This window comes from Peromyscus leucopus, chromosome 2, assembly GCF_004664715.2.
Source record: "Peromyscus leucopus breed LL Stock chromosome 2, UCI_PerLeu_2.1, whole genome shotgun sequence".
In the NCBI taxonomy this organism is placed as follows: Eukaryota; Metazoa; Chordata; class Mammalia; order Rodentia; family Cricetidae; genus Peromyscus; species Peromyscus leucopus.
In genome coordinates this window covers 142,874,622-142,900,399 of record NC_051064.1, presented here as the reverse complement: position 1 = coordinate 142,900,399, position 25,778 = coordinate 142,874,622, and the positions used below count along the sequence as shown (strand labels likewise).

Genomic DNA, 25,778 nt, shown 5'->3' with positions numbered 1-25,778 from the left:
TCAGCCTCCCAGGGGCTGCGATTCCTGGTGTCATTCTGTCCTGCTGCTTTTGAAACTCACAATGGTTTTTCTCCTTTTCCCCCAGGTGTCCATCTTGGAAAGAAGAAACACAGCAGGCAGGGTGGTGTTTAAAACCCTGGACGACCCCTGGACGGGCAGCGAGAGCGATAAGTTCGTCCTTCTGGGTTATCTGGACCAGCTTCGGAAAGATCCGGCCTTTCTGTCCTCCGAGGCTGTGCTCCCTGACCTGACGGATGAACTTGCCCCTGTGAGCATGGGTCAGGGAAGATGGGCCGTCAGGAGGGGGAGGGGCAGGGGCAGAGCAGGGATTGAAGAAGCGCTGTGTTGGGAAGTGTGGGGGCCTCCCTCTGGGCTCGGTCCTGAACACTGCCTGTTTCCTCTCTGATAGGTGTTTTTCCTCCGGTGGCTCTACTCTGTTTCTGACTCCCTCTCAGATTGGTGGGAGAGCCTGCTTCACAGTAACTGGTAGGACCCTGTGGGGTTTCTTTTTCCCTGTCAAAGCTAGCCTCGATCATTCAGAATGTCAGTATGTGCCTGCTGTAGGCTGTCAAAGCCAGCCTCGAAGCTCTGGAAAGAGCTGTCCTTGGATTTCCGTGTGCACTTGCTGCCAGAAGTGGGAGAGTTCATGCATTCACATGTTCCCAGTGACAGGCTTCCTTTCTCTTGGCTTTACTTTTTAATATTTGCTGACTGGCACCTCCTGCTGGGAGGGAAGGATCACTCCAGCTGGTCTCCCTGTCACCAGAGCTGATACTGGTTCCTTCTTCATGGCGTGTCGCCTCTCAGCACAGGGCCTGACACATGGAGTCCAGTGCGTAAATATGTCCATCCATGACCAAAACAAACTTGGGGAGGAAAGTTTATTTTGGCTTACAAGCGAAAGCAGAGACCGCAGAGGAGCACTGCTTACTGGCTACCCAGGTCTGCCTGCCCATGGGTGGCACCACCCACGGTGGGCTGGACCCTTCCGTGTCAGTTAGTAATCAGGACACACCCTTGGGCCAGTCTGATGGAGGCAACTCTCCTGCCGAGGTCCCCTCTTTCCAGATGACTCTAGTTTGTGTCAGGTTGACAGCTGAAGCTGACTGTGACACACCCTGTTCCATCTCAGCCACATCTGGTCATTCTGGCCACAGAAGAATCAGACTGAGATCATTTCACACTCTAACCACCAATAGATACCTCAGTGGCAGCAAGTCCTTCCCTGTGTACGACTTAAAGTATTCACCTCCTTCTGCAGAGCGTATTAGACGCAGCCTAAAGCCCTCTTCCAGTATCAGTCTCCCCCACCCCAGCAACAGCCTGTCCTGGGTTGTGTTTCTTGGAGAAAGGCTTTTGGTTTGGGGCTTCGCTCCTGGGCCACGGATGTGCAGCTAACCAGCTGCCTTTGCTTTCAGGCGGGAGATGATGCCCCTGCTGTCCCTCATCTTCTCCGCTCTCTTCATTCTCTTCGGCACTGTCATTGTCCAGGCTTTCAGGTGAGCCTAGGGACATCAGTGGGAACCCTGTCTGCCAGGGCCGTTTAGACCCCTTAAAAAAAAATAATAACTTGTTTTCATTCTTTAGCGACTCAAATGAGGAACGAGAGTCACAGCCTCCAGATAAGGAAGAGGTCCCTGAGAAGACCGGGAAGACTGAGCCAGCCTTCACCAAAGAAAGCAGCAGGTTCTTCCCAGACACCACACGCCTGCCCTTGGCCTCGAAGAGCGTGGAGGGTGGATAGTGTGGAGGGGCCTCCACCTTGCTGTGCTCTAAAACCTGGCTGTTGGATCAGGGGAGGGAGTTGAAGTGCTGGGGATCAAACCATGATGTGCTGGACAAGCATTCTCGCTGAGCAACATCCTAGCCCCCAACTCTAAAATAACCCAGAGTGTGAGACATAATGGCCAGCAGCCCAAGACCACACATATTCTGTGCCAGCCTGTCATGGTGGCGCACGCCTTTAATCCCAGCCCTTGGGAGGCAGAGGCAGGCAGCTCTCTGTGAGTTTTATATAGTGAGTTCCAGGCCAGCCAGAACTACATATTGAGAGCTCATCCCAGAAAAAAGAAAACAGTTGTGTGCCTCATCCCATGAGTCACAGTCACAGTGCACATGCATACACACAAAGTGTATGTAAAGTCACCTGCAGGCTGGGGTGAATGAACAGACATAGATGTCAGGTTGGGACTGCCGGCCATATTGCCTTGCATATTTGCACATACTATAAAATCTAAAAATCCAAAACCTTCCTATTCCCAGGCATTTTGAGGCTTTGGGTTTTTTTAATTTAATTATAATTTTTTAAGTATGGGGGCTGTGTACCCCTAGAGCTGGAGTTCCAGGCTGTTGTAAAGCTCCTGGAAGAACAGTGCACACTCATAACACATGAGCAGTCAGTCTCTCCAGCCCCTTCCCAGGCATCCTGAGTAAGGGAAGAAGTCACTGCTGCCCGGGGTTCACTGAGATCCTCTACATGTGTAGATACAGGACTGACAGACCAAGTGCCCCATGATTGCAGATTCACAATCCCAGCTCCATGATGGAAGCAGGAAGAGATAGGAGAACTCACAAGGGAGGCAAATGAGCCAGAAGCTGGGGGTAGCCTGTCCCCATGACTCAGAACTGCTGGTGTCCCCAGCAGAGGACCGACCAGCCCGAGTTAACAACAGACTGAGCATTCATGGTCTCCTTTGACCTGACACACAGCTGCCCTTGCACCAGATGAGAAGGGGCATGAGCAGGCTGCTGCAGGCCAGGACCCCTGCAGTGGGCCCTGTGCAGCCGGCAGGGCCGAGTCAGTGCAGTGTAGCTGGTCCCCCTCGCCAGGAGGCGCTGTGCTCCACTGGTTTGGTGGTTTGGTTTGACTGTTCTCATGGTCCAGGCTGGCCTCAGACTCATCACATAGTTGAGGCTTGCCTCTCATGCCCCTGCCTCGACTGCCCAGCTGCTAGGGTTGCAGCATTCGCTACCACGCCTGGCTTCCACTGCCTTCCACTCCCCTGTCTTGACCATCTCTAAACTGCTCTGTATTTCTCCACAGCAAGATTCCCAAGAAAGGCTTTGTGGAGGTGACTGAGCTTACAGACGTGACGTACACCAGCAACTTGGTACGCCTGAGACCAGGCCACATGAATGTGGTCCTCATCCTTTCCAATTCCACCAAGACAAGCCTGCTGCAGAAATTTGCTTTAGAGGTCTACACATTCACTGGGTAAGCAGGGATGTGTGTGTATGTATGTGTATGTATACATGCTTGATTATGTGCTGTGTGGTTGGTGTGTGCGTGCGAGTGTGTGTGTTAGCATGTGGATGTGTGCCTAAAGAAAGAAGAGAGAAGATACTCCACTTGGGATAAGAGACTGGAAGACACTTGAACACTTCCCACTTGAGGAGCAGGATTCTGTATTTTTCTCAGGCCAGACATCTGCCATCATTGGGGGCCTTCTCTTGACTTTTATTTGGTTGGTTTTTAGTTGTTTATTTTGTTTTTTTGAGACAGGGTCTCTCTGCATAGCCTTGGCTGCCCTGGAACTATAGACCAGGCTGGCCTCAAACTCACAGAGATCTGCCTGCCTCTGCCTCCTGAGTGCCGGGATTAAAGGTGAGCACCATACCTGACTTGATCTAGTTCTTTCTATGTAGCCCCGGATGCTCTCAAACTCAGAACAATCCTCCTGCCTCTACCTTCCACGTGCTAGGATTACAGGGACACCACTCCCCACCACTCTCCCCTGACTTCCATGTCTTGCTGGTTCTGAACAGAGGAGCATGAGCACCTCACTCACCCCCAACTCCGCAGAAATCCTCTCCTAAGTTCAGCCAGCCTTTCCTGGCTGTTCAGCCCTGTGCAGAGTGCTGGCGCTCCCCTCCGTGGCCTGCAGCCGAGCCCCTTCCTGACCCTGTCTGCTCTTTACACAGGAGCAGCAGCCTCCACTTCTCCTTCCTGAGTCTGGACAAACACCGAGAGTGGCTGGAGTACTTGCTGGAGTTTGCTCAGGACGCAGCCCCGATCCCAAACCAGTATGACAAGCACTTTATGGAGCGGGACTACACTGGCTATGTGCTGGCCCTGAACGGCCACAAGAAGTATTTCTGCCTTTTCAAGCCCCTAAAGACAGTGGACGAGGAAGCTGTGGCCTCCTGCGACCCTGACTCCTCCAGAGGGAAGCTTCCCTGTGGCCTCGGGCCCAAGCCCCTCAAGGGCAAGCTGAGCAAGTTGTCCTTGTGGATGGAGCGCCTGCTGGAAGGTTCCTTGCAAAGGTTTTACATCCCATCATGGCCTGAGCTAGACTGAGATATGGACTCTTCAGGTTTTTAATGTGCCCCAGGAACAGGGATTTTTAGGAGAGTCTAGGTTTTAGATTTCTCTTCTAGAGCAATGGCTAGAAGACCTTTCCTTTGTCACCTAGGAGTAAAAATACGTCGCAGGTTTGACCCCTAGATGAAAACCTTTCCCAGGGTTTTCTCGTCCCTGTATGAATGCCGCACTACTTCAGATAGACACGTGTCCCTTCTTTGTTGTCCCTGTGACATGCTCACACCACCCTGTCCTTAGGTTGGAGAAGCCCGTGGTTTGACCTCGAGTCGTGCTGGATGAACCTCAGGATCCTCACTAACCTGTCCTGCAGGGTGGGTCACTCTCCCCCCTCCCCCTTCAGTAGGCTCCTGGCCTGGCCCCTGCTGTGCTTCTGCCAAGGCACATGCTCTCAACACAGGACAGACAGCCCACCAGAGCTCCTAGGTCCTGCATCTTTGAGAGAGGCCTAGTTCTAAGCAGTTTTACATGTGGCCATCTTCTGGGAGCAAACATTGAGAAGTATATTTTGGGGGTATCTCCCACAACAGTTGGCCAGCCATGAAAGGAAAAGGCTGAACAGTGGGTGAGGGTGTAACATTTACATTTGGTTCTCCCCACCCAGAGGAGGGAGGGTTGACCTCTGACTGGAGTCTCACAGCCCTGTGATCCTTCATGAGCGTCCCTTGTCCCCGTCCCTGTCCCTTACTACACTCCCATCCTAGCCAGGGCAGAGTCTGCCTAGCCAGCACTGTCACGACTGAGCCACTGACCTGTCTCCAGATGCCTTTCTGCCTCTGTGGATTTTAGAGTTCGGATACTAGGAGCCATAACCTGTGAGCTTGTTCTCTGAGCGTAGATAAGCTGCCATAGAGCCAGCAGATTTAAGTGACAGCAGTTATTCCTGTCCACCGAGAGCCAGGTGCAGGAGCCCTTCCTGCCGCACTCTCGGTCGGGAAAATGCCAGGTGTGTCTTCGTACCAAGGAACCTGACCTCTCTGACAATTGCATCTTGAACATTGTCATCCCCAAAGTGCTGAACCTTCAAGTTGTCTCTCCGACTGAGCTGAGACTTGTTCCCGACTCCTGTCCGGCAGGCAGCTAGCTTCCTACTTCTGGCCTGCATTTTGGCTTCTCAGCTTCCTCATTTCGTCCCTCCCTTACCGCTGCTTCCTGCTGCCAGATCAGACCCATCGAATCCAGCTTGCCTGGCTCCACGCACCCTCAGGCTCAGGGCGGGATCATGTTCGTCCACTCAACATACCCTTTGTTTTTAGGGCCAAACCACAAGGGGAGTTTGGACAACCGTCACACATGGTATGTTCTACTGTCAAGCAAGTGCCCTTTTATAAAGTGAAGGGCACAAATCAGGGACAGGACATTCACTCAGTTAGTATTCTGTAATCATAATTGCTTTGAACCAAGCACCTCGCTCGGATCCTGACTACTTTAAACACTGAGCTCCAGTGGTAAGTGATAACTCTCTGAGCCCAAGACCCTCTGTAGTTCTCAAAGAGTCTTTAGCTTTATTAAAAAATAAAGAAGCCGGGCGATGGTGGCGCACGCCTTTAATCCCAGCACTCGGGAGGCAGAGGCAGGTGGATCTCTGTGAGTTCGAGGCCAGCCTGGTCTACAGAGCGAGATCCAGGACAGGCACCAAAACTACACAGAGAAACCCTGTCTCGAAAAACAACCAAAAAATAAAAAACATGAAGAAATCACTGCCAGGCTTCATTCTTCCATCTGGCCCTCTAGAAGTACATGCTGACCCTCGATGCTTGCTTCTCATGCGGCTGGCCCAGCTAGAAAGGGTGAAGGCAGTCATGGGCTCCCCAGTGCCCAGTCCTCAGAATGCGTTTTTGGAGGCTGAGGGTGAGCTAGGGTAGAACACGTGCCTGCAGGTGTAAAGCCTGAGTTCCATCCCCAGGATCACATACAAATCATGTTTGGTTTGGGTTTTTTCTCGTGTTTTGTTTGGTTTTGTTTAATGGTGGGGCTCCTCTTGTGAGTATGTTTCAACTCATTGATAGATTTTTGTCTTTACATTTCTGGAATTGATAAAATTCCTTGACATATAATTCTGAAAACCAAAAACTCCCCAGGTTTTTGTTCTTTCTTCAAAACTGTACCAAGAAGATAGAAGTCCCTTCCAATGGATGACAGAGGGAAGTGGTGATGGAACTGAGTCCAGAATCCCTGCAGATCCGATGGGGGTAGTGTCACAGTGGACATCACGGTTGGCTTGCTTGCTCACTATGTAGCCCAGGCTGGCCTCCAGCTCAAGGCCTTCCTGCCTCAGTCTCCCAAGTCCTGGGGTTACAGGCATGTACCACAAGTCTACCTTTGACAGATACAAGCCTTTCTTCCTGAATGTTATTTCCATGAATTGTTTATTTTTTGTGTCAAATATGAGCTATTTTTATGCTCAGCCAAATGCCAAGGTTTCTCATCCTAATGAATGTAATATCACAGGACCCAGTTTCAGTTGAGATACTGCTGTTTGAGGAGGTGAGTGTCTGTGCGAGACAGCCTATGAATCATGTTCAGTAGACGGGGTGCAGTAGCCTCTTTAGTCAGTCTGTGTGGAATACCTCTTCCTGCCACTCAGGGACTGGCTGCCCTATGTCTAACCCAGAGTTGATAGGCTACCTCGCGACATTGCAGAAGCAGGCTACTCTCCCTGTCACCTGCCACCACCCCACAGAGTTTGCATGTTTTCAGGTGGGTTAGTCTCATTCCCAGCCTTTCCGTAGTGCTGATCATTTGCAGCCACCGTCGTGTCTCCCTGGTGTGGAAAAAATAATAAAATGGGTCTGACCCATTTGCTTTGCTTGGAGCGAAGGATTGGAAGCGAGCACTCAGCCTCTGTTTTGTTGTCAGAATAGAATTCCATACTGGAGCTGTAGTTCAGTGGTAAAGCATTTGCCTAGCATGTGTGAGCCCCTTGATTTGATCTCCAGTGATGAGGGAGGAAAATTAGGGAGAATCTCTTAAATATTGTTGCAAGGAGCCACATGTGATACACATGCCTGTAATCCCAGCACTCAGGAAGCAGAGGCAAGAGGATCAGGAGCTCAGGGTCATCTTTAGCATGAGCAGGTGAAAGCAGCTTGGGCTATGAGACCTTGTCTCAAAAAACAAATGCTACCAGATTGGGGTGTTACACGGTGGTTCGAATACTCATGTAGTACATATGAAGCCCTGTATTCTTTGATCTTAGCACCACAAAATAAACAAGTAAATAGTTGAATAAATAGAGGATGGAGATGAAATGTAGTTCATGTCCACGTATCTGGAAACAAAGGCAGCATGGCAGTGCTGAATCCACCGGTTTTGTCTGCTAGGGACGTTGGCTGTACCTGGGAGACAGACCTGAGAGGAAGGGGATATTTTGCACTTTTGATACTATTAAGAACAAATAATTTATTTGGCAAATTGTGTCTTTTTATGTTTTATGTTTTTTTCAGTTTCGTTTGTTTTTTGTTTTGTTTTGTTTTTGTATTGTGAACAGGCACTAAAGCTAATGTTATTTTGTTTTAAGAATATTATGGACTGGAAACAAATAAACTATTTTAATGTGTGATGGCTCTGGGGCACCTCTGGAATTGCAAGGTGATTTCATCATGGATACACTGTCAGAATTGCAGGCGACTGGCTTCCAGGCACAGCAGGCTGGAGGTGGCTCAGAAACCAAAAAGGGCGGAAGGCTCCTCCGTTGGGCGCTCACTGTTGCAGAGGACTTGGGTTCAGTTCCCAGCACCCACTGGTGGCTCACAGCTGCCTGGAACTCCAGTTTCCAGGGGTCCTACACCCTCCTCTGAACTCCACAGGCTCCTGCACACATGTGGTACACATACATGAACTCAGGCACACATAAGAGTAAATAAATGTTTTCATGTTCAGGATGACAGAGCGCCAGCTGCTCTGCTTGGGTCGGTGTTCTGAAAGGTCCTTATTTGCACCAGGGGTGACATTTGTGCAAAGCTTGCTTTCGTCCTTGCACTGCTTGTCCACAAGTCCTTGAGGCTCCATCATGACACTATCTGTCTTGGCTTGAAGAGTAGACTCAGACAGTTGTCACTTTGGGGAGAGCACAAAGCATCTCAAACAGCAGGTTAGCTGCTAGGAGGGCTGTGTTACCTAGGAAGGAGGAAGGAATGCCGTGAAGAGGTGCATGCCCGCTGATGCCCAGGCTCTAGGACCCTAGCCGCTGGCCTTCCCAGAGCCCTGACTTCTGAACTCTGGGTGCTATCCGCCTGTGACCATGCCTTCAGCCCCCACCAAGCGTCATTTGGAGACAGTATGAGGAGTCTATACTGATGGCAGGTGCTGCTCCTAGCCCACCCTCAGGCCAATAGGCCTAACTAGAAAGTGGTTTTGTTTGTTTTTCTTCCAGTTAGAATTGGGAGGACATCCGTTTTGCCCAGGCGTCAGCGGCAGCAACTCCCTACTCCACCAAAACGTGCTTTGCAAATTCACTTTTCAGCAAACTATCAAAGGGAGGTGGGACTGAGGCACCCTGTCACTCACTACACGGCAGGCTGTTGCCTTTCTCTTCACTAATGACACCTGGCACCTCCCAGGGGTTGGTTTGCTTCATTAGCTCATGTTCCTCACATTTGTGGTAACAGGCTTCTCCCTTCGCTGCTGGTCATTCCCCACAGGGTCCCTGAGGTAAACATGGAGGCCTAACTCACTAGATGAGTCTAATTTAAACAAGAGCTGCCTGTGGAGCATTGTTCCTCTTCACTCACCTGTGAGGTCATATGGTGGGGAAACTTCCACAAGATCGCAGCCCACCACGTTCAGGCCTTGACAACCTCGGATGATCTCCAGGGCCTGCCCAAGGTGGAAGTGACGGTCATTGCCAGTGAGCAACCGGCAGCGGCATAGGTACCCACCCCTGACTGAGATGTGCTCGCTACAGCCACGCTGGTGGGCCTCCCAGGGACACAGCTCCCAACACACAGGCCCTCTCCTAGGGGCTTCATGGTGTGATGGCGGAGTCAAGCCAGGCAATGTCACGGTCAAGAGCCTGAGACAGGCAACCTACAGGAGACAGCCTAGGTGTGGGAAGGCTTCCTGAGGTACAAACACTTCAAGGGACTGGCAGATGAGATGACTCAGCATTCTGGGCAGAGACACAGGCTAACACATAGTAACAAGAAAGGCAAAGTAGATGGAGATGGCTAAGGTGGGTTAGGAAGAGGTATAAAGACAGCTGCCTTTCCAAAGAAGTTTCCCTCCTGAGTGTGAAAAGCAGAGGACAGGGCTGGAGAGATGGCTCAGAGGCTAAGAGCACTGGCTGCTCTTCCAGAGGTCCTGAGTTCAATTCCCAGCAACCACATGGTGGCTCACAACCATCTGGCGCCCTCTTCTAGCCTGCAAGCATACATGCAGGCAGAATACTGACATAACAAATAAATTTAAAAAGAAAAGCAGAGGGCTTAGGATTGCTCCAGAAATGCTCCTGAATGGGCAGGAATGCCTGTAAGACGCAGGTATGAGCATCCTCTTTTCTTAGAAAATGTATGCAATTCACTTACACCTTGGACAACCTGCCACTCATACCCTGGCCTATGAAGACAGGTTAATGGACAATGGAAAGGCCCTGCTCACTCCCTTGTGGATCTCAGTGTAGCTCATCAGGCTTGACTCCAAAATGCTCCAGTCACTGGGAGTCAGTCTCTATGTGTGTACTTGATTAATTTAACCATAAGCAGCTTGGTGAATTGTGTTTTGTTTTGGAGCTGGGAATAGCAATATAGACCTTTGTTCGTGCTAAGCATGTGTGCCACTACTGAGCTACACCACCAGCCCCAAAGTTCGGTGTTCTTAAGAGGGGACAATACAGAATGGTGCCCATGGATTGACTATAGATGAACTAGAGGCAGAAAGAATAATAAAGAATTCTCAGATCTTTCAGGATGGTCCCAAAGTTCAGGGGGAGAGCGCTTGCTTAGCATGTGTGAGGTCTGGGTTTAATCCCTAGCTACAAAACAGGATATTAGAAAACCACCGGCAAGCAGCCCGTGCTCAAAGCAGGGCCTCTTCACTGAGTACCCAAAACTACAGTCAGACCTGAGGACATATTCAGGCCTGCCCAACCTCATGATATTATGAGATGACATTATGGTCTACAAATTTCATGCTTAAGAACCACACAGTCCGGTTTTTGGTTGGTTGGTTGGTTGGTTTTTGTTTGGTTGGTTGGTTGGTTTTGGTTTGTTTGTTTGTTTGCTTGCTTGCTTGTTTGTTTGTTTGTTTGTTTGAGACAGAATTTCTCTGTGTAGCTTTGGAGCCTTTCTTGGAACTCACTCTGTAGCCCAGGCTGGCCTCGAACTCACAGAGATCCAACTGCCTCTGCCTCCCAATCGCTGGGATTAAAGGCATGTGCCACCACCACCCTGCCTGGTTTTGTTTTTGTTTTTTTTTTTTAATCTCTTAATGTTTTAAGTAAGTTTACAATTTTGTGTTGGGCGCTATCCACAGCTATCCTTGGCCAAATAGGGCATGCAGCCCTCAGGCCAGAGGTTAGACACATCCAGGTGCTGTGTCTTTAAAATCCTGCCTTAGTGATGCAAGCCCATCATAGTCCAGCACTCAGAAGCTGAGTTAGAGGCCTGCATGGGCTGCATGATTCAAGGCAAGCCTGAACCCTGCAGCATTGGGTTAGCTAGCCAGGGGCCCTGCAGAAGAGCTCACCCAGGTGGTAAGGATGCAGGAGAGCTTTTGGCCCGACCAACTCAGCTACCACCCAGGTCCCAATCCAGGGCTATGAGTTGGCCCACCCCAACAACATCCACCTTATCTATGAACTGCAGGAGCATGTGAAGGGTCCAGTCCTGCAGTTCCAAAGCTGTAGGATCTCCACAATACAGGGCAGCACCAGGATATCCAAGAGGAGTCCCAGTAGGGTCCAGTATTGATGGTGTAGCAGAAGCCAGAGCCTCAAACTGGACCAACGACTCCTTGCAATGAACATTTGCAAGTAAAGATGTATGGACTGAAGAGTATGCTGTGTATCCTGTGTGACTCACTGCAACACACTACAGCTTCCACGATGAGATTTTGGTGGTGGGGGTGGGGAGGACAAGGGCAGTTACAACAACAGGGAGATGAGTGGGGTTGGCGTACATGATGTGAAATTGACAGAATCAATATCAAGTTAAAAAATAAAATGCACCCTCTAGGGCTAGGAAGATGTCTCAGTGGTTAAGAGTGCTTGTTGCTTTCGCGGAGGTTTTGAACCAAACCAATCCAAGTTTGGTTCCCAGCATCCACATTAGGTGGCATGCAACCACCTGTGAATCCAGCTTCAGGAGGATCTAATGCTCTTTCTGGCCTCTATGGGAACCTGCACACACACACACACACACACACACACACAGAGGCATGGACAAGGGGGGCATACATAACAATAATACCCACCCTGGGAATCCACTGAGCAAGCCCACTTACCTGACTAGGGGTGAGCCCAGCAACTTCTGGTGCCCCTGTTCCTGGGGCATAGGCAGGATCCAAGGCGTCTATGCCAAAGCTGACATAAAGAGGCTTGCCCCCCATCTGTTGCCTGATCTCTGCCATCAGGGGAACCAATGACTTCATCCAACAGTCTTCAGCCAGGACCACACGGAAGCCCTGAAGAGTGGAGAGCCAAAGAGCTGCTGATCAGAGCTGACCCCATGCTCAGCTTCTCACACGCTTATCACATCTGACCTCAACTTCCATGAGGGGAACCATGGTCCCCACTCCACTGATGAAGTTAGGAATCAAAGTCAAAGACGACCTGAGTGTCAGGATCAGAAAAGAACTGAGCTGAAACCAAGGGTGAGAAACTTGTCATTTAAGACTCTAGGTCGGGGGTTTTCAACCTTCCTAATACAGTTCCTGATGCTGTGGTGACCCCCAACCATAACATTATTTTCATTGCTACTTCATAACTGCAATTGTGCTACTGTTATGAGTTGTAATGTAAAGATCTGATAAGCAGGCTCTCTGCTATGTGACCCCTTTGAAAAGGTGGTTTGAAAGGAATACCAACCCACAGTTGAGAAGCACTATTCTAGATGCTTCTGTCCAGAACATTGGCCTTGATACACCCCAAAATTGAGGGACTGGACAGATGAGTCAGCTCAGCTAGGGTAAAAGCACTTGCTACCAAGACTAATGACCTGAGCTCAATCCCCAAAACCCACTCAGCGGAAGAGAACTGACTCCACAACTTGTCCTCTGACCTCCACACTCATGCTGTGGCACGCACACACACAATAAATAAATGTAATTAAAAGAAATATAAAATAGCTAGGCATGGTGGCGCACGCCTTTAATCCCAGCACTTGGGAGGCAGAGGTAGGTGGATCTTGTGAGTTCAAGGCCAGCCTGGTCTACAGAACGAGTTCCAAGACATCCAGGGCTACATAGAGAAAAGAAAAGAAAGAGGACCAGATGTGGTAATGCACACCTTTAATCCCAGCACTCAGAGGCAGAGGCAGGTGAATCTCTGTGTGTTCAAAGCTAGCCCTGGTCTACAGAACGAGTTCCAAGACAACCAAAGCTATGTCCTGAGACCCTGTCTCAAAAAAAGAAAGGGACTGGGGTGTTCGTGTGGGAGTCTTGCACTGTGTTCAGACCAGAGCCTTCTGCCTGCTGGGTGTTGCAGTAAACACCAAGAAGGGGTGTCTGGCCTAGACTCAGGTTCACACGCCCACATCTTCTAAGCCAGCAGCCTCCCAAGGGCTTTACTTTCTGCTTCATTCTGCTGTGCAGCAACAGGCCGCTTCTGCCTCATTAATGTCTCCCTGAGCCAGGCACAGTGGCTCACACCTGCAATTCCAATATCTCAGGAGACTAAGGCAGGAGGATCACCATGAGTTGCAGGCCAGTCTTAAGACCCTGTATCAAAACAAAAGCAGAAATCTACTCTTGCCACAAGACTCTTTTTTTTTTTTTTTTTTTTTTTTTTTGGTTTTGTTTTGTTTTTTTCAAAACAGGGTTTCTCTGTGTAGCTTTGGAGCCTGTCCTGGATCTCACTTTGTAGACCAGGCTGGCCTCGAACTCACCTGGCTTTGCCTCCCAAGTGCTGGGATTAAAGGCGTGAGCCACCACTGCCTGGCTGCCACAAGACTCTTGATTCAAACTCAGATTTTCATCTCCACTTGCCTTCTCTTATCTTTGTGGGGGTTGGGGGTGGGGCGGGGAGCAGCACCAGGCATGCACAGGTCGTGATGCATGTGTGAAGGTTGGAGGTCAGAGGACAAGCTTCCGGAGTTGTTTCTCTCCTTCCACGTTGTGGGTCCCAGGGATCCAACTCAGGTCATCAGACTTAGCGGCAAGCGCCTTTACTTGATGACCGTCGCGCCAGCCTGTTTTTGGCTTTGTCCTCAATGGAGGTCTCATGTAGCCCAGGCTTGCCAGGAACTCTAGGAAGCTGAGAATGATGCTAGATTCTCGACCCTTGGAGACTGGGATTACGGGCCTATGCTGCCACATCTAGCCCCAACCACACTAAGTCCCCGTGGAGTCCATCTTTGACAATGAAGAAGATACTTTGGGGGAGAGAGAAGGACATCCAGTCCATCACCTGGCTCCGACTGTATCTGTAGGGATCCACAGTCTTGGAAGAGCCCCGGATGCCGATCTGCACCACCTGCTTACAGTCCAGCAGTCCCTCCTCCACGCATCGACGGAAAGCTGTCCGATGATAGACCTTCTCCCCCAGGGTTTTGTCAGTTGTGTTGGTGTGGGCACCCACATGCACTAGGCCCACAGGACCATGCCTGGTAACGAAACAGCAGCTCAGAGGTCAAGGGTCCTGGCATCAGCTACCCGCCTTCCATCTCTTTTCTGAGTTCAGCTCACTTAGCACCTTGAAGAAGTCAGGTAGAAGCAGATATGACTGGCCTGCCACTCAGAATTTCAGAGAGACGGACAATGGCACAGGACAGAACTCAGGAAAGGCTGAACCAGTCAGAACCACCTTTTCTCTCGATAAGGCACCAACAGGATGTTCGGACCCTGCTCCTCTCCATCAGCTCTGCCAGATACCCCAAATGAACACGGTCCATGCTAGTAGGAGACTATTACAGCTTGAGACAAGACTGACCCCACCCACCCCCAAATCAGGATGCTACCCACATGCCTTCCCACCCCAGCCAGGACGCTACCCATATGCCTTCCTGATGGGATAATCTTTTTGTACACTGTGTGAAGATGTATCTCTGTCCTTCCTCACCTGTCTAAGGCACCTTCTTATTGGTTTAATAGATAGCTGAACAGCCAATAGCTAGGCAGGAGAGGATAGGCAGGACTTCTGGGGAGAGAGAGGAACTCAAGTAAAGAACATGAGGCAGGAGATTCACCAGCCGGATGCAGAGGAGGTCAGACATATAATACTGAGGAGAAGTAACGAGCCATGTGGAAGAATGAAGATTAATATAAAGAGGTTAATGTAAGTTTTAATTTAATTTAAGTTGGGAACAAGCCTAAGCTAAGGCCAAGCTTTCATACTTAATAAGAAGTCACCATGTCATTATTTGGGAGCTGGCAGTCTAAAGAAAGACTTATTACACCTTCCCACTCCAGTCAGGATGCTATCCATCCACATGCCTTCCCCAAAACAAATTCTGAAGCTCCCACCTACCATCTCCACCCTTCTGTCTTCCTCCGACTAAGTCAGCCAAAGCTGACTAATGTGCAGACGTGCATCTGCTGAACAATCTAGTATTTGTTGTCCAGGCAAGGAGGGAGTTTGGGGGGGGCACGTGTCGTCCCCACCCCACCCCCGCCCCCACCCCTCCACCCCCGGTCAATATTTGTAATTGGCACACAAAGCAAAACACACAGAAGGTAGCTGGGGTTGTATATCTCACTTGAGTGTCATTTTCCAAACCAGAGGCCAACTGAAAACGCAGAGTGTGTGTCCCACAGCAGAACTAGGCCAAGCGAAAGGGCTCCGAACTGATGACTGACAGACGCACCCGGAGCCCAGCCTTAGTTTCGAACCCTAGAAACAACTCAGTGGGGATTTCCAATCACCCCTGCCTCTCAGCCCACAGTGGTCACTTGATGTCACCAGTGGCACTGGACCTCAGCTCCCAAGTGTTGAAAGCTTGGGACTTACTTCTTTGCCACCGCTTGCAGTATGGGGTATGTGATCGTATGGTCTCCACCTGCAGAGAGAAAACAGCTCACAGTCTATAAACACAACAGTGCCGTAGTCACCTGGTACTGCCACCCTTTCGGGTCCCCTACAGAACTGTACTGGAGAGATGGCTCCGTGGTTAAGAGCGCACACTGCTCATCACTCATGTCAGGCAGCTCCCAAGTCACCTGTAACTCCAACTCCAGGGGACCCCACCTCTGGTCTTCACTGACACCTGTACTCACTGGCACATACCCACACTCAGACACATAACTAATTGCATAAATCAAAGCTTATGAGTTGTTCTGCAACACAACTCTGTCCTACGCACCTTCCCGGGAGGGTGTGAACGGCGTACGCCTGCATTGCCCGATATGGAAGCTGAGGAGCTGAAGATCCTATTTTCCATTTGCCTTAGTTTTTATGTATATGATGTGTAGAGCCGATGGCCTATGTGTGGACATCAAGGACAACTTGGAAGAGTCAGTTCCCTCCTACAGTAATGTTCCAGGGGTCAAATTCAGGTCATCAGGCTAGCGTGGCCAGCACTTTTACACACTGAGCGATCTCTACGGTTCAAATATTTTATTTTCATTTTTCATAAAGATTTATTTATTTTCATTTTTATGTGTTTGAGTGTTTTGCTTGCGTGTGTCTCTGCACCACATTCATGCCTTGTGCCCTCAGAAGTCAGAAGACAGCGTCGGATCCCCTGGGACTGGAGTTACGGATAGATGACTGTGAGCTGCCCTGTGGGTGCTGGGACTTGAATCTGAGTCCCCGAAAGAACAGCCAGTGCTCTTAAGTACTGAGCCATCTCTCCAGCCCCATACTACTTACTTATTAACTTTCACACTGGGAATTGAACTCAGGGCTCCACACATGCCAGCCAGGTGCTCTGCCACACTAATCTCATGGGTTTTTTGTTTTTTGTTTTTGTTTTTTTTTTTTTTTTTTTTTTTGAGGCAGCGTTTCTCTGTGTAGTTTTTTTTGTTTGTTTGTTTGTTTGTTTGTTTGGGTTTTTTTTTTTTTTTCCCCCGAGACAGGGTTTCTCTGCGTAGCTTTGCGCCTTTCCTGGAGCTCACTTGGTAGCCCAGGCTGGCCTCGAACTCACAGAGATCCACCTGGCTCTGCCTCCGGAGTGCTGAGATTAAAGGCATGTGCCACCACTGCCTAACTTAATCTCATGTTTTTTAAGAAATAATTTTGAGGACTGGCAGATGTGGATCCTGGGAACTGAACTCAAGTCCTCTAGAAGAACCGCATTAGCCCTCAACCACGAAGCCATCTCTCCAGACTCACACAGAAAGTGTTTCGATCACATTTATCTCCCTCTCCCTGCAACTGCAACCCTCCTTTCCAACACATCCTCCTCCTACCTTTGTGTCTTCTTTCTTTCTCTCTTTCTTTCTTTCTTTCCTTCTTTCTTTCTTTCTTTCTTTTTTTTTTTTTTTTTAATCTTACTGAGTTTAGTGTCAGGTCCAAAGGAAACTCCATTTCCCCAAATTCTAGGGTTAGGCAAAAGCCAGCCTTCCTCAGGAACTTGTGAAGCTGGCTCTCCTCTACCAAAAGGAGTCATTCCCTTTTCGCTGGCAGAAGGGACAAATGGCTATTGGTGGTGCCTTTTAGCACAGGCTGGCCTCCAGGTCCCTCAGTGTCACAGATACCTGTCACACATTTCAGAGTCCATGCTGGCCCCTGGACTTCCCAGCTCATCCCCTAAACTCCAGTTCATGGGCTTCCCTCCTGACGGCTACTTCTTCTCCTTAGAACCCTGCCAGTGCTTTCGCTAAGCTCCTTCTCTTCGGCTCACTCTCTCTGTTTTCCTCTCTGGGTCTCCCTCTCCCCACCCACCGCCACCCCCGCCCCGTTTCCCTCCTCCCCATCTCTCTGCAGGTCACGTTCAGTCTACTTCTTTTTATCTCTGCTCTGGACTCTTCCAGGTGTTTCTGGATGTCCTCTCTTGTCCACAACAGAAACCCTCGCCTTAACCACACCACGGAGCAGTACTGTCGTCAGTTTATACAGTCAGTGTTGCTTGTACATATCTAGGTATGGAAGTATGGTGTTATTTAACAGCACTGTCTTTTTATTTTTTATTTTTGAATCTTGTGACAGGGTCTCACTAAGTTGCCCAGGCTGGACTTGAACTCATTCTCCAGTCTAGACTGGCTTTGAACTTGTGGTCCCCCTGCCTTAGTCTCAGGAGTAGCTAAGATTACAGGCTACCCTACTGAGCAGTACAGGCCTAGTGCGAGAATTAGTATTAATAGTGCTGCTGGCTAACGCCACACCCCACCCACAGTGCAGTGAGATGGGCATTGTCACTCCGCCTGTTGACAGATGAAGCCAAGCACCTAGCAACATGAAGCAGCTTGTGAGAGCTAGGTTGAGATGTCAAAAACGGCATCCTGAAGCCACCCTCCCGACCACTGCCAAATCCGGTAATAATGCAAATTGGCAAAAATAAATAGGGATATTTAAAAACAAAACAAAAACAAAAACACCTCTCACATTGTTTCAATGTGGACCACTGCCCTGTAGATTGATGCAAATCCTGACCGGTTCAGATATATCCTCTGGAGGGCAGGCAGATGGCTCAGTGGGTAAAGCCTGATGACCTGTATTTGACCCCCGGGACCCACATGGTAAAAGGAGAGAACGGACTCCCAAAAGTTGGATTCTGGGGGCTGGAGAGATGGCTCAGAGGTTAAGAGCACTGACTGCTCTTCCAGAGGTCCTGAGTTCAATTCCCAGCAACCACATGGTGGCTCACAACCATCTGTAATAAGATCTGGTGCTCTCTTCTGGCTTGCAGTCATATATGCTGTATATATAATAAATAAATAAATATTAAAAAAAAGTTGGATTCCTACCTGTATATGCATACTGTGACACTTGTGTGTACATGGACACACACCACATAAATGTAAGAAAAAAGGAAAGAAGGCATGAAAGAAAGGCCCTCTTGCAGTTCTCACAGTCACTAAAAATATTTTTGTCTGTGAAGTTGGGAAACTGCAACTGAGTCCCTATTGATAGCCTTCTCCAGGTCTGAGGCGGAGGGCTGGGAGGAGGGGGAGGGAGGAGGGTGAGATACATGCAGGGGTAGAACCTTTGAAAGAAGAGAAATTCTTGGCTGGACAACAACAAAGCCAGTAATGCCAATTCTAGTCCAACAGGGATTTGAAGGAAAAGCAGGGGATAGGTTACTTATCCTAGTTTATCGATCTTGACTGTTGATTTTTTTTTATGCCAGAGGGCAAATGCCTCACTGGCCTTGTCCTAGTTAACCAGCATATTTTTTTCCCACTGAGACAGGGCCTTACTCTGTTAGCCTTCATGCCAGGTCTCCCAAAATCTTAACTATCTTCTCTCCTGGGATTAAAATGAGTGACTTGGAGTGTTCACTCTCCTTCTGTGTCTGTCTTCCCAGCAGCTTCCCCTGGAGAAGAGTTTCTCATGGGCCCATATTGAACAACCACCCTCCCCAGACGGCCATGAAAAAGCCAGACTTGCCCTTGCCGACAGCCATTACCCAAGGTCAGAGGAATGCAGCCAGCTTCTAGGACGTTCTGATAGACCTCTCGAATTACCCGGCAGCTGTCCTGGAGGTTGTAAAGATTGACGTTCACATTGCCTAGATCTGCCACCCTGAGGGACTGGAAGGGGAGGGCTCCTGTGCTGGGGTTGACAGCCCCCAGCATCACCGATTCCTCCCGGATTCGATGGGGTCCAAATCTGGAGAAGAAGAATCATCTACATGTCAGCTGCTGCAGAGCTCTGGAGGCTCACTGTGCCTAAATGGAGCGTCTCTGTCTCCTAACATTTGGGACAGGCGACCCTGTGCTGTGGGATAGTCTGTAACCACTAGCAACCAGGAGCATCTCTCCCCCCAACCTGCACCAAGTAAAAGTCTGTCTGGATGTGAGCAGGCATGACCACTGGGTACAATACAGACCCCACTGAGAACCATTCATCTATGTATATTTGCGGGGGTGGGGTGGGGTGGGGTGGGATGGCTGTTTTGTTTTGTTTTTTTACTTTTTTAATTGTATTGTTATTTTTATTTTATTGTTTTTATATTGGTCTTGCTGGCACAAAACTCACCGTGTACCCCAAGATCGCCTCAAACTCTCAATCCTCCTGCCTCAGCCTCCTGAGTGCTGGATTACCTCTATGCATGACGATAGCAGACCAACAGAATTTCTGATCGTGTTCAGTTTATTAGTTTTCCATACTGTAACACAGTATCTGAGGCTGAGTTAGGTTTTTGTTTGTTTGTCTTAGTACAAGGATAGTTCAGTCACAAAAGCTCTTGCCATCTAAGTGGAAGGGTCCAGGTTTGATCCCCAGAACCCATATATAACTACCAGGTGTGGTGGCACCCACTTGGAATTCCCAGCACTGCAGACTCAGATCAGGAGGGTCAGTAGGGGGTCCCTGGCCACCCGTCTAGCTCACTCAGTGAACTTTCGGTCAGTGAGAGACCCTGTCTCGAACAAGGCAGACTGTGATACCGAGATGACTCACCAGCTGACCGCCAGTCCCTACCCGCACGCATGCACGTGAGCACACATAGGAATTAACCGTTTATTTAAGGAGCTGGAGAGATGGCTCATGAGTTAGGAGCACTGGCTGCTCTTGCAGAAGATCTGGGTTTAGATTCCAGCACCCACATGGCAACTCGCAACTATCCTTAATTCCAGTTCTTGGGGGACCCAACACTGTCCTCTTCCGGCTACTCAGCACCAGGCAGAGATATGGTGCACACACATTCGTGCAGACAGAAACATGTGTACACATGAAATAAAAGTAAATATTTTAAAAAGTTAAGTACCAGCATGGGACACACGCTCCACTTTGTTCTTTGCCTGTTTTGTCTTTTTCATCGATGGAGATCAAACCAGGGGCCTCAAAAGCTGAGTGAGAGAGAGCTTGTCACTTAGACACCCCCCCCATTCCTTACACAAGAGCCCACCCACTACCAATTTATTACGTAGCATTAGACAATTCCTTAGCCTGGGTTTCTGTTTCCTGATCTTTAAAATAATGATGCTGTTATTTATGTCCTGGTGTGGTGGTATGAATTTAACGAGGTCAACTTTGCAAAATGTCCTGGGTTCGTTGACATTTACTAAATGACAGCTTTTAAAATTCAGCCTGGGGGTTGGGGATTTAGCTCAGTGGTAGAGCGCTTGCCTAGCAAGCGCAAGGCCCTGGGTTTGGTCCTCAGCTCTGAAAAAAAAAATAAAAATTCAGCCTGATACAGTCAAATACAATGAACTGAAGCAGAAACTGCCGTTGCTTGCTAATTAAGAAACAGACTTTCGGTCTCTTGGATTTTGATAGTTGGGGATTTGGGGAAGGGACTACCAATGTCTGTTCTCTTATATTTTGTTCTCTTATATTTTTGGTTGTGAGCCTAGCCTTTAACGGCTGAGCCATCTCTCCAGCCCAGCCAATGTCTGTTCTCAAACCAGCGGCCCCTAGGATGGAACTAGGGTGTGCATATCCACCATCCCAGCAAGGCTGGGGTTCTAGAAACTCTCCTGGCTTGCTAATGCAGCCCAGGCTGGCCTTTCGGAGCTGCCTCGGCTTCTTGAGGTTACAGGAGTACAGAGAACCCTTTCTTGACCCCTGATGACCCTGAGATTTCAGGATTGGCCTTCCAATCCTGTGATAAGCTCTTGGTGTTGCGTGTTGAAAGAGGAGGGAGCCGCCCTCCTGATCCCAATGACCTAGGTGAAGAGGTGCAAGACCCACGTGCCTTCTGCATTCGGGAGCTTCTGGCCTTACCTGGCCCCAGGCCGGTTGGAAGTCCCCGTGTCCAGAGGCACACCGATGAAGGCGGCATCCAGCCCCTCAGGGGAGGATTGCAGAGGCAGGCGCATCATGGAGCAGACACCCACCAGTTGTACCAATGACTCAGAGCCGGGGGACTGGTGATGAGGGGCATCTGAAGCCTGGCGGATCCTGGGGTGACCAGGAGAGAGGAGCCCCACAGAGGGACGCCACGTGGCCACCCCAGACCCCGGGCCCCGGGTACAACTGGACATGAGCAGCCGCAGCATGCCGCCTATTGAGGAGCCCAACCCCGCCAGCGTGCCAGCCCGCTAGGTGCAGGGCTCAAAGGTCAGGGGCGCCCTGGGATCAAAGGGGCGGGCCATGGGAGGGCCCCAGAGCCCAAGCGTTTCTCTACCTGCCCCGCTGGACTTCAGCTCCCCACTGGATTGACACTGGATTGGTCAGTGAGACACCTGGGGCTTCCCATTCATGCCCACCTGCCCCCCCCCCCCAGGGTTATCAGTGCAAGGAGCCTCCAACATCTGGCCTTTGTCTGTCTCTCCTATTCAGAGTAATTTTGTTTTGTTTTGCTTTGTTTGCTATGGTTGTATGGTTTTGTTAACAAAAGGTCTCACTCTACAGTCCTGCTGGTCTGGAACATGTGTATCTACTTTGGCCTTCAGTGCTAAGGTAAAATGCTCAACCTAAGCAACATTGTGTTGTTGTTATTATTTGTTGTCCTTGGTTTTTTTTTTTTTTTTTTAAAGATAGTGGATTTTTTTTAAAGATTTACTTATTTATTATGTATACAGGAGGGAGTGCCAGATCTCATTACAGATGGTTGTGAGTCACCATGTAGTTGCTGGGAATTGAACTCAGGACCTCTGGAAGAGCAATCGGTGCTCTTAATCTCTGAGCCATCTCTCCAGCCCTGTTGTCCTTGTTTTAAGACAGGGTCTCATGTAGCTGGCACAGGCTGGGCTCCAGCTTGTCATGTAGACTAGGCTGACCTCAAACTCAGAGATCCATCACCTCAGCACAAAAGAAAGGTGTTTGCCACAGGCTCGTCATGTGTGTGTGTATGTGTGTGTGTGTGTGTGTGTGTGTGTGTGTGTGTGTGTATCCTTAAAAATATACATACACATATTTTTTTAAGGATAGCTGGGGGTAGAACATTTGCATCGTATCTGCAAAGACCTTCAGTTGCACTCTGAGTAAAGAGAATATAAAATAAAAATGCATTATAGTTATGCATGATGGTATTAGCCTTTAATCCCAGCACTCAGGAGGCAGAGGCAGGAGAGTCTCTGTGAGTTTGGAGTCAGTCTGATTTACATGATGAGTACCAAGCTAGCTAAAGCTACATGGTGACATCCTGTTACAAACAAAAACCCACAAAACCTTTTAGTGTATTACAAAGACTTTAGTGGTGAGCTATCGAGAAAGGCACAGCAGCAGCAAGCCGGCGAGTGTGCTGTCTTCTTGGTTCTAAGGAAAGGGAAAAAATCACTAGGGGCCAGCAGGATGGCTCAGCTGGTAAAGGCATCAGCTGACAAGCCTAATAAACTGAGTTCAACCCCTGCCACCCAGAACAGAACTGACTCCTGAAAGTTGTCCTCTGACCTCCCGCAGGAACATCGAGGCACACATGTATGCTGATATTTTATTTGTATTAAAATGTTATTTGTATGTTAATAAATAAAGTTGCCTGGGGGTCAGAGCTATTAGCAAGCCATAGGAAAGCAGGGCAGTGGTGGCGTATGCTTGTAATCCCAGCACTTGGTAGGCAGAGCTAGGTAAGTCTCTGTGTGTTCAGGGATACAGCCAGCATTGGATACACATGCCTTTAATCTCAATACCAACCATAGAAGACCTGGAGGTCTATACAGACAGGCCATGACGAGGCGGTCATGTGGTTGGGTTTATAAGCAATGAGAAGGCAGAACAGAAACTCTATATAAAGACTTTAACACAGGAAGTAGCTCTGGTTCAGAGAGGTAGGACCACCGCAGGAGGAAGGGTAAGGTTTTAGCTCTTAGCTCTGACCTCTGTGCTTTCTTCTTTGCATTGGTTCTGTGTTTCTTATTTAATAAGACGGTTGGTTACATCTACACACATGCACACACATACAAAAAAATAAATGCAAAAAAAAAAAAAAAAAAGCACAAACAGAGAAGTGACATGTGAGACACTTGGTGGTTTTGGTGTTTTCTCTAGCAATTGAGACCGAATGGAAAAAGTTGTGTGCCTTGGTGCACAGCCTCTCTGCAGAGGCCACATAGGACACTATGCAACATTCTAGGATGCACTCCGGGGCACAGGGCAAAGTTCTCTGAGGTCAGTAATGAGTGTTCCATATCAGAGGCTTCAAGGCAGATCTGTCTATCCTCCAGAAATGCAACTGTCTCTTCCTCTCGACGCCCAATTTCTACCATGGTTTCCCTCTCCTCACTTGTCTTTGAGCACCTGATCGTCTCACTGCTGGTTTTCTTTCCATGCATCTCACACATGTTTAATGGGTGCCCTCTCTGCATCGGGCACTCTGTGCTCGTGACTGAGGAACACTCCCTCCTCATGCTTGAAAGGGTGGCCTTCCGAGTGAATGTTCTGGAGTTTCTCTACCTCCCTGCTTCCCTCAGGACAATCTCTTTTCACAAGTGATGGTTTTCTTTTGCAGATGGATGACAGTTCCTCATGAGGAAGTCTCTACAGTCCAATGTCCTGTCCTGTCATCCCCACAAGGAGGCACCAGCTTAGCAGAAACATCTGCTGCTGTCACCTGAGAGGCCAAGTGAAGTGGAAAGTGGACCAGAGCCCACGCGGGACAAGAGCCCTGGTCTGGCTACAGCCCTGGCTCAACTGTTCAGAGTGCTTACTGCTCTTGCAGAGATCCTGAATTTGGTTCCCAGCCCCACGGCAGTGTCTCTCAGCTGCCTGTAACTCCAGCTCCAGGGAATCAGGTGCCTCTTCTGCCTCCTCAAGCTCAGACACACACACACACACACACACACACACACACACACACACACACACACACACACACTAAAACTAAAGGGACTGGAGATGGCTCAGCAGTTAAAAGCACTTGCTGCTCTTTCAGAGCACACAGGCTCAGTCCCCGGCACCCACACAGTGGCTCACAACCATCTGTAACTTTATCTCCAGGTATCTGATGTCCCCTTTGGGCCTTCACCAGCACCAAGAACGTACAAAGTACACGTGCATGCATGCAGGCAAAACCTTCACATGCATAAAAATAAATTTAAAGTAAACTTTAAAAAGAAGCCTACTTCAAGGCGCTTCTTGTCAATATTAAAAAAAAAAAAGAAGAAGAAGAAGAATAAGAAGAAGAAGAAGAAGAAGAAGAAGAAGAAGAAGAAGAAGAAGAAGAAGAAGAAGAAGAAGAAAGGTGAGTGTGTAGTCAGAAAGCAGTTGGTGGGGGTAGTGGGCACTCCTTCCTATGGCTAGGGGGTCTGGTCAGAACGCCTGGGCAGCTGATCCTAATCGGTGTTCCCTGTCTGTCCATGTCCAGATGGAGAGCCATTTGAGGCAGAGTTCAAGCTAACTGGGGCAGTAACACAAGGTAGGCTAATGTCATACATATTTAATGTCTGTGATGCACAGACACTCGCCAGGGGCAGTGGCCACCAGCACATACCTAATGGACATCAGCCTGGAAGGAAAACGTGTTTAAATCAGAGCTCCAAAATATAGAATATGAATTAACTTTTTCTTTGAATCTATGACTTTCTTCCTCCGTCCCCAAGTTTCCTTCAATAGAAGAAACCGAATCTTTCCCCCACCCTTCCAGTGCTGGGGAGAGAACTCGGCCCTCCTCCAATGAACTCCACACGGCACCCTCTATCTTGTTCTTTGTGCACCAGGACAGAAAGGTGGGGCAGGCACTGTCTCAGCAAACTCTGGGCTCCAGCACAGACTTGACGCTCTCCGCCTGCCTCCAAGGGGCTGCTTTGAACCTTGTCCGAACATGTAAAAGAACTGTTTTTGTCAGTGAGTGAATGATTGGACAGATCTGGAGCTGCGCAGAAGGGCTCTAGGGGCGGTGCTTGCTTTAAAAAAACAAAGGAACATCCGGGAGAGCCGGAGTGTCAGGAAACACACTGGTGCGCTTAGCCGCCTGTGCAGATCGGGTTACCAGTCCAGTGAGGCAAGGGTCCCGTGAGAGTCAGCACTGGGAACTTGTCTGTGGTTGTGGCAGCTTAGACATGTTGGTGTGGCAATGTCAGCAAGATGAGCAACTCGGGACACAATGCTCGCGTCACTGAGCTGTGACCAACGTCTCCTTGACTTCGGCCCTTTTATTCTACTTTTTTCTACTTAGCCCAGGCTGGTTTCCAGCTCCCAATCCTCCTGCGTCGTTTCCTCAGTTTTCCAATTACAGGCATGTAGTACCATGCCACACCAAAGCCTTTGGGGGGGGGGTGCGTTGAGGGAGTTGGGGAATCAAGACAAGGTTTTCCTGTGTCGCCCTGGCTGTCCATAAGCTAGTTCTGTAGACCAGGCTGGCTTTGAACTCAAGAGATCCGCCTG

The 25,778-nt window shown here is 49.3% G+C and overlaps 2 protein-coding genes across 3 annotated transcripts in view; one reads left to right on the top strand and one right to left on the bottom strand.

The window, feature by feature from the left end:
* The window catches only part of Dnajc16 (DnaJ heat shock protein family (Hsp40) member C16), a 31,827-nt gene extending 24,276 nt beyond the window's left edge, over window positions 1-7,551 (top strand). For both annotated transcript variants that reach the window (XM_028880670.2, XM_028880671.2), the window contains exons 10-15: window positions 86-268; window positions 410-486; window positions 1,419-1,499; window positions 1,588-1,686; window positions 3,044-3,214; window positions 3,922-7,551. In XM_028880670.2, coding sequence (XP_028736503.1) covers window positions 86-268; window positions 410-486; window positions 1,419-1,499; window positions 1,588-1,686; window positions 3,044-3,214; window positions 3,922-4,297 — 987 coding nt within the window. In that variant the 3' untranslated portion in view covers window positions 4,298-7,551. The remainder of the gene's footprint in view (window positions 1-85; window positions 269-409; window positions 487-1,418; window positions 1,500-1,587; window positions 1,687-3,043; window positions 3,215-3,921) is intronic.
* A 620-nt stretch (window positions 7,552-8,171) lies between these two features.
* Agmat (agmatinase) lies at window positions 8,172-21,650 on the bottom strand. The gene is made up of 7 exons (XM_028880672.2): window positions 21,240-21,650; window positions 18,979-19,181; window positions 15,420-15,468; window positions 13,881-14,076; window positions 11,759-11,938; window positions 9,052-9,136; window positions 8,172-8,437 (listed from the first exon to the last, which is right to left on the bottom strand). The coding sequence occupies exons 1-7, from the start codon at window positions 21,512-21,514 to the stop codon at window positions 8,364-8,366; spliced, it is 1,062 nt and encodes a 353-aa protein (XP_028736505.1). The 5' UTR covers window positions 21,515-21,650; the 3' UTR covers window positions 8,172-8,363.
* Between the last annotated feature and the right edge of the window lie 4,128 nt (window positions 21,651-25,778).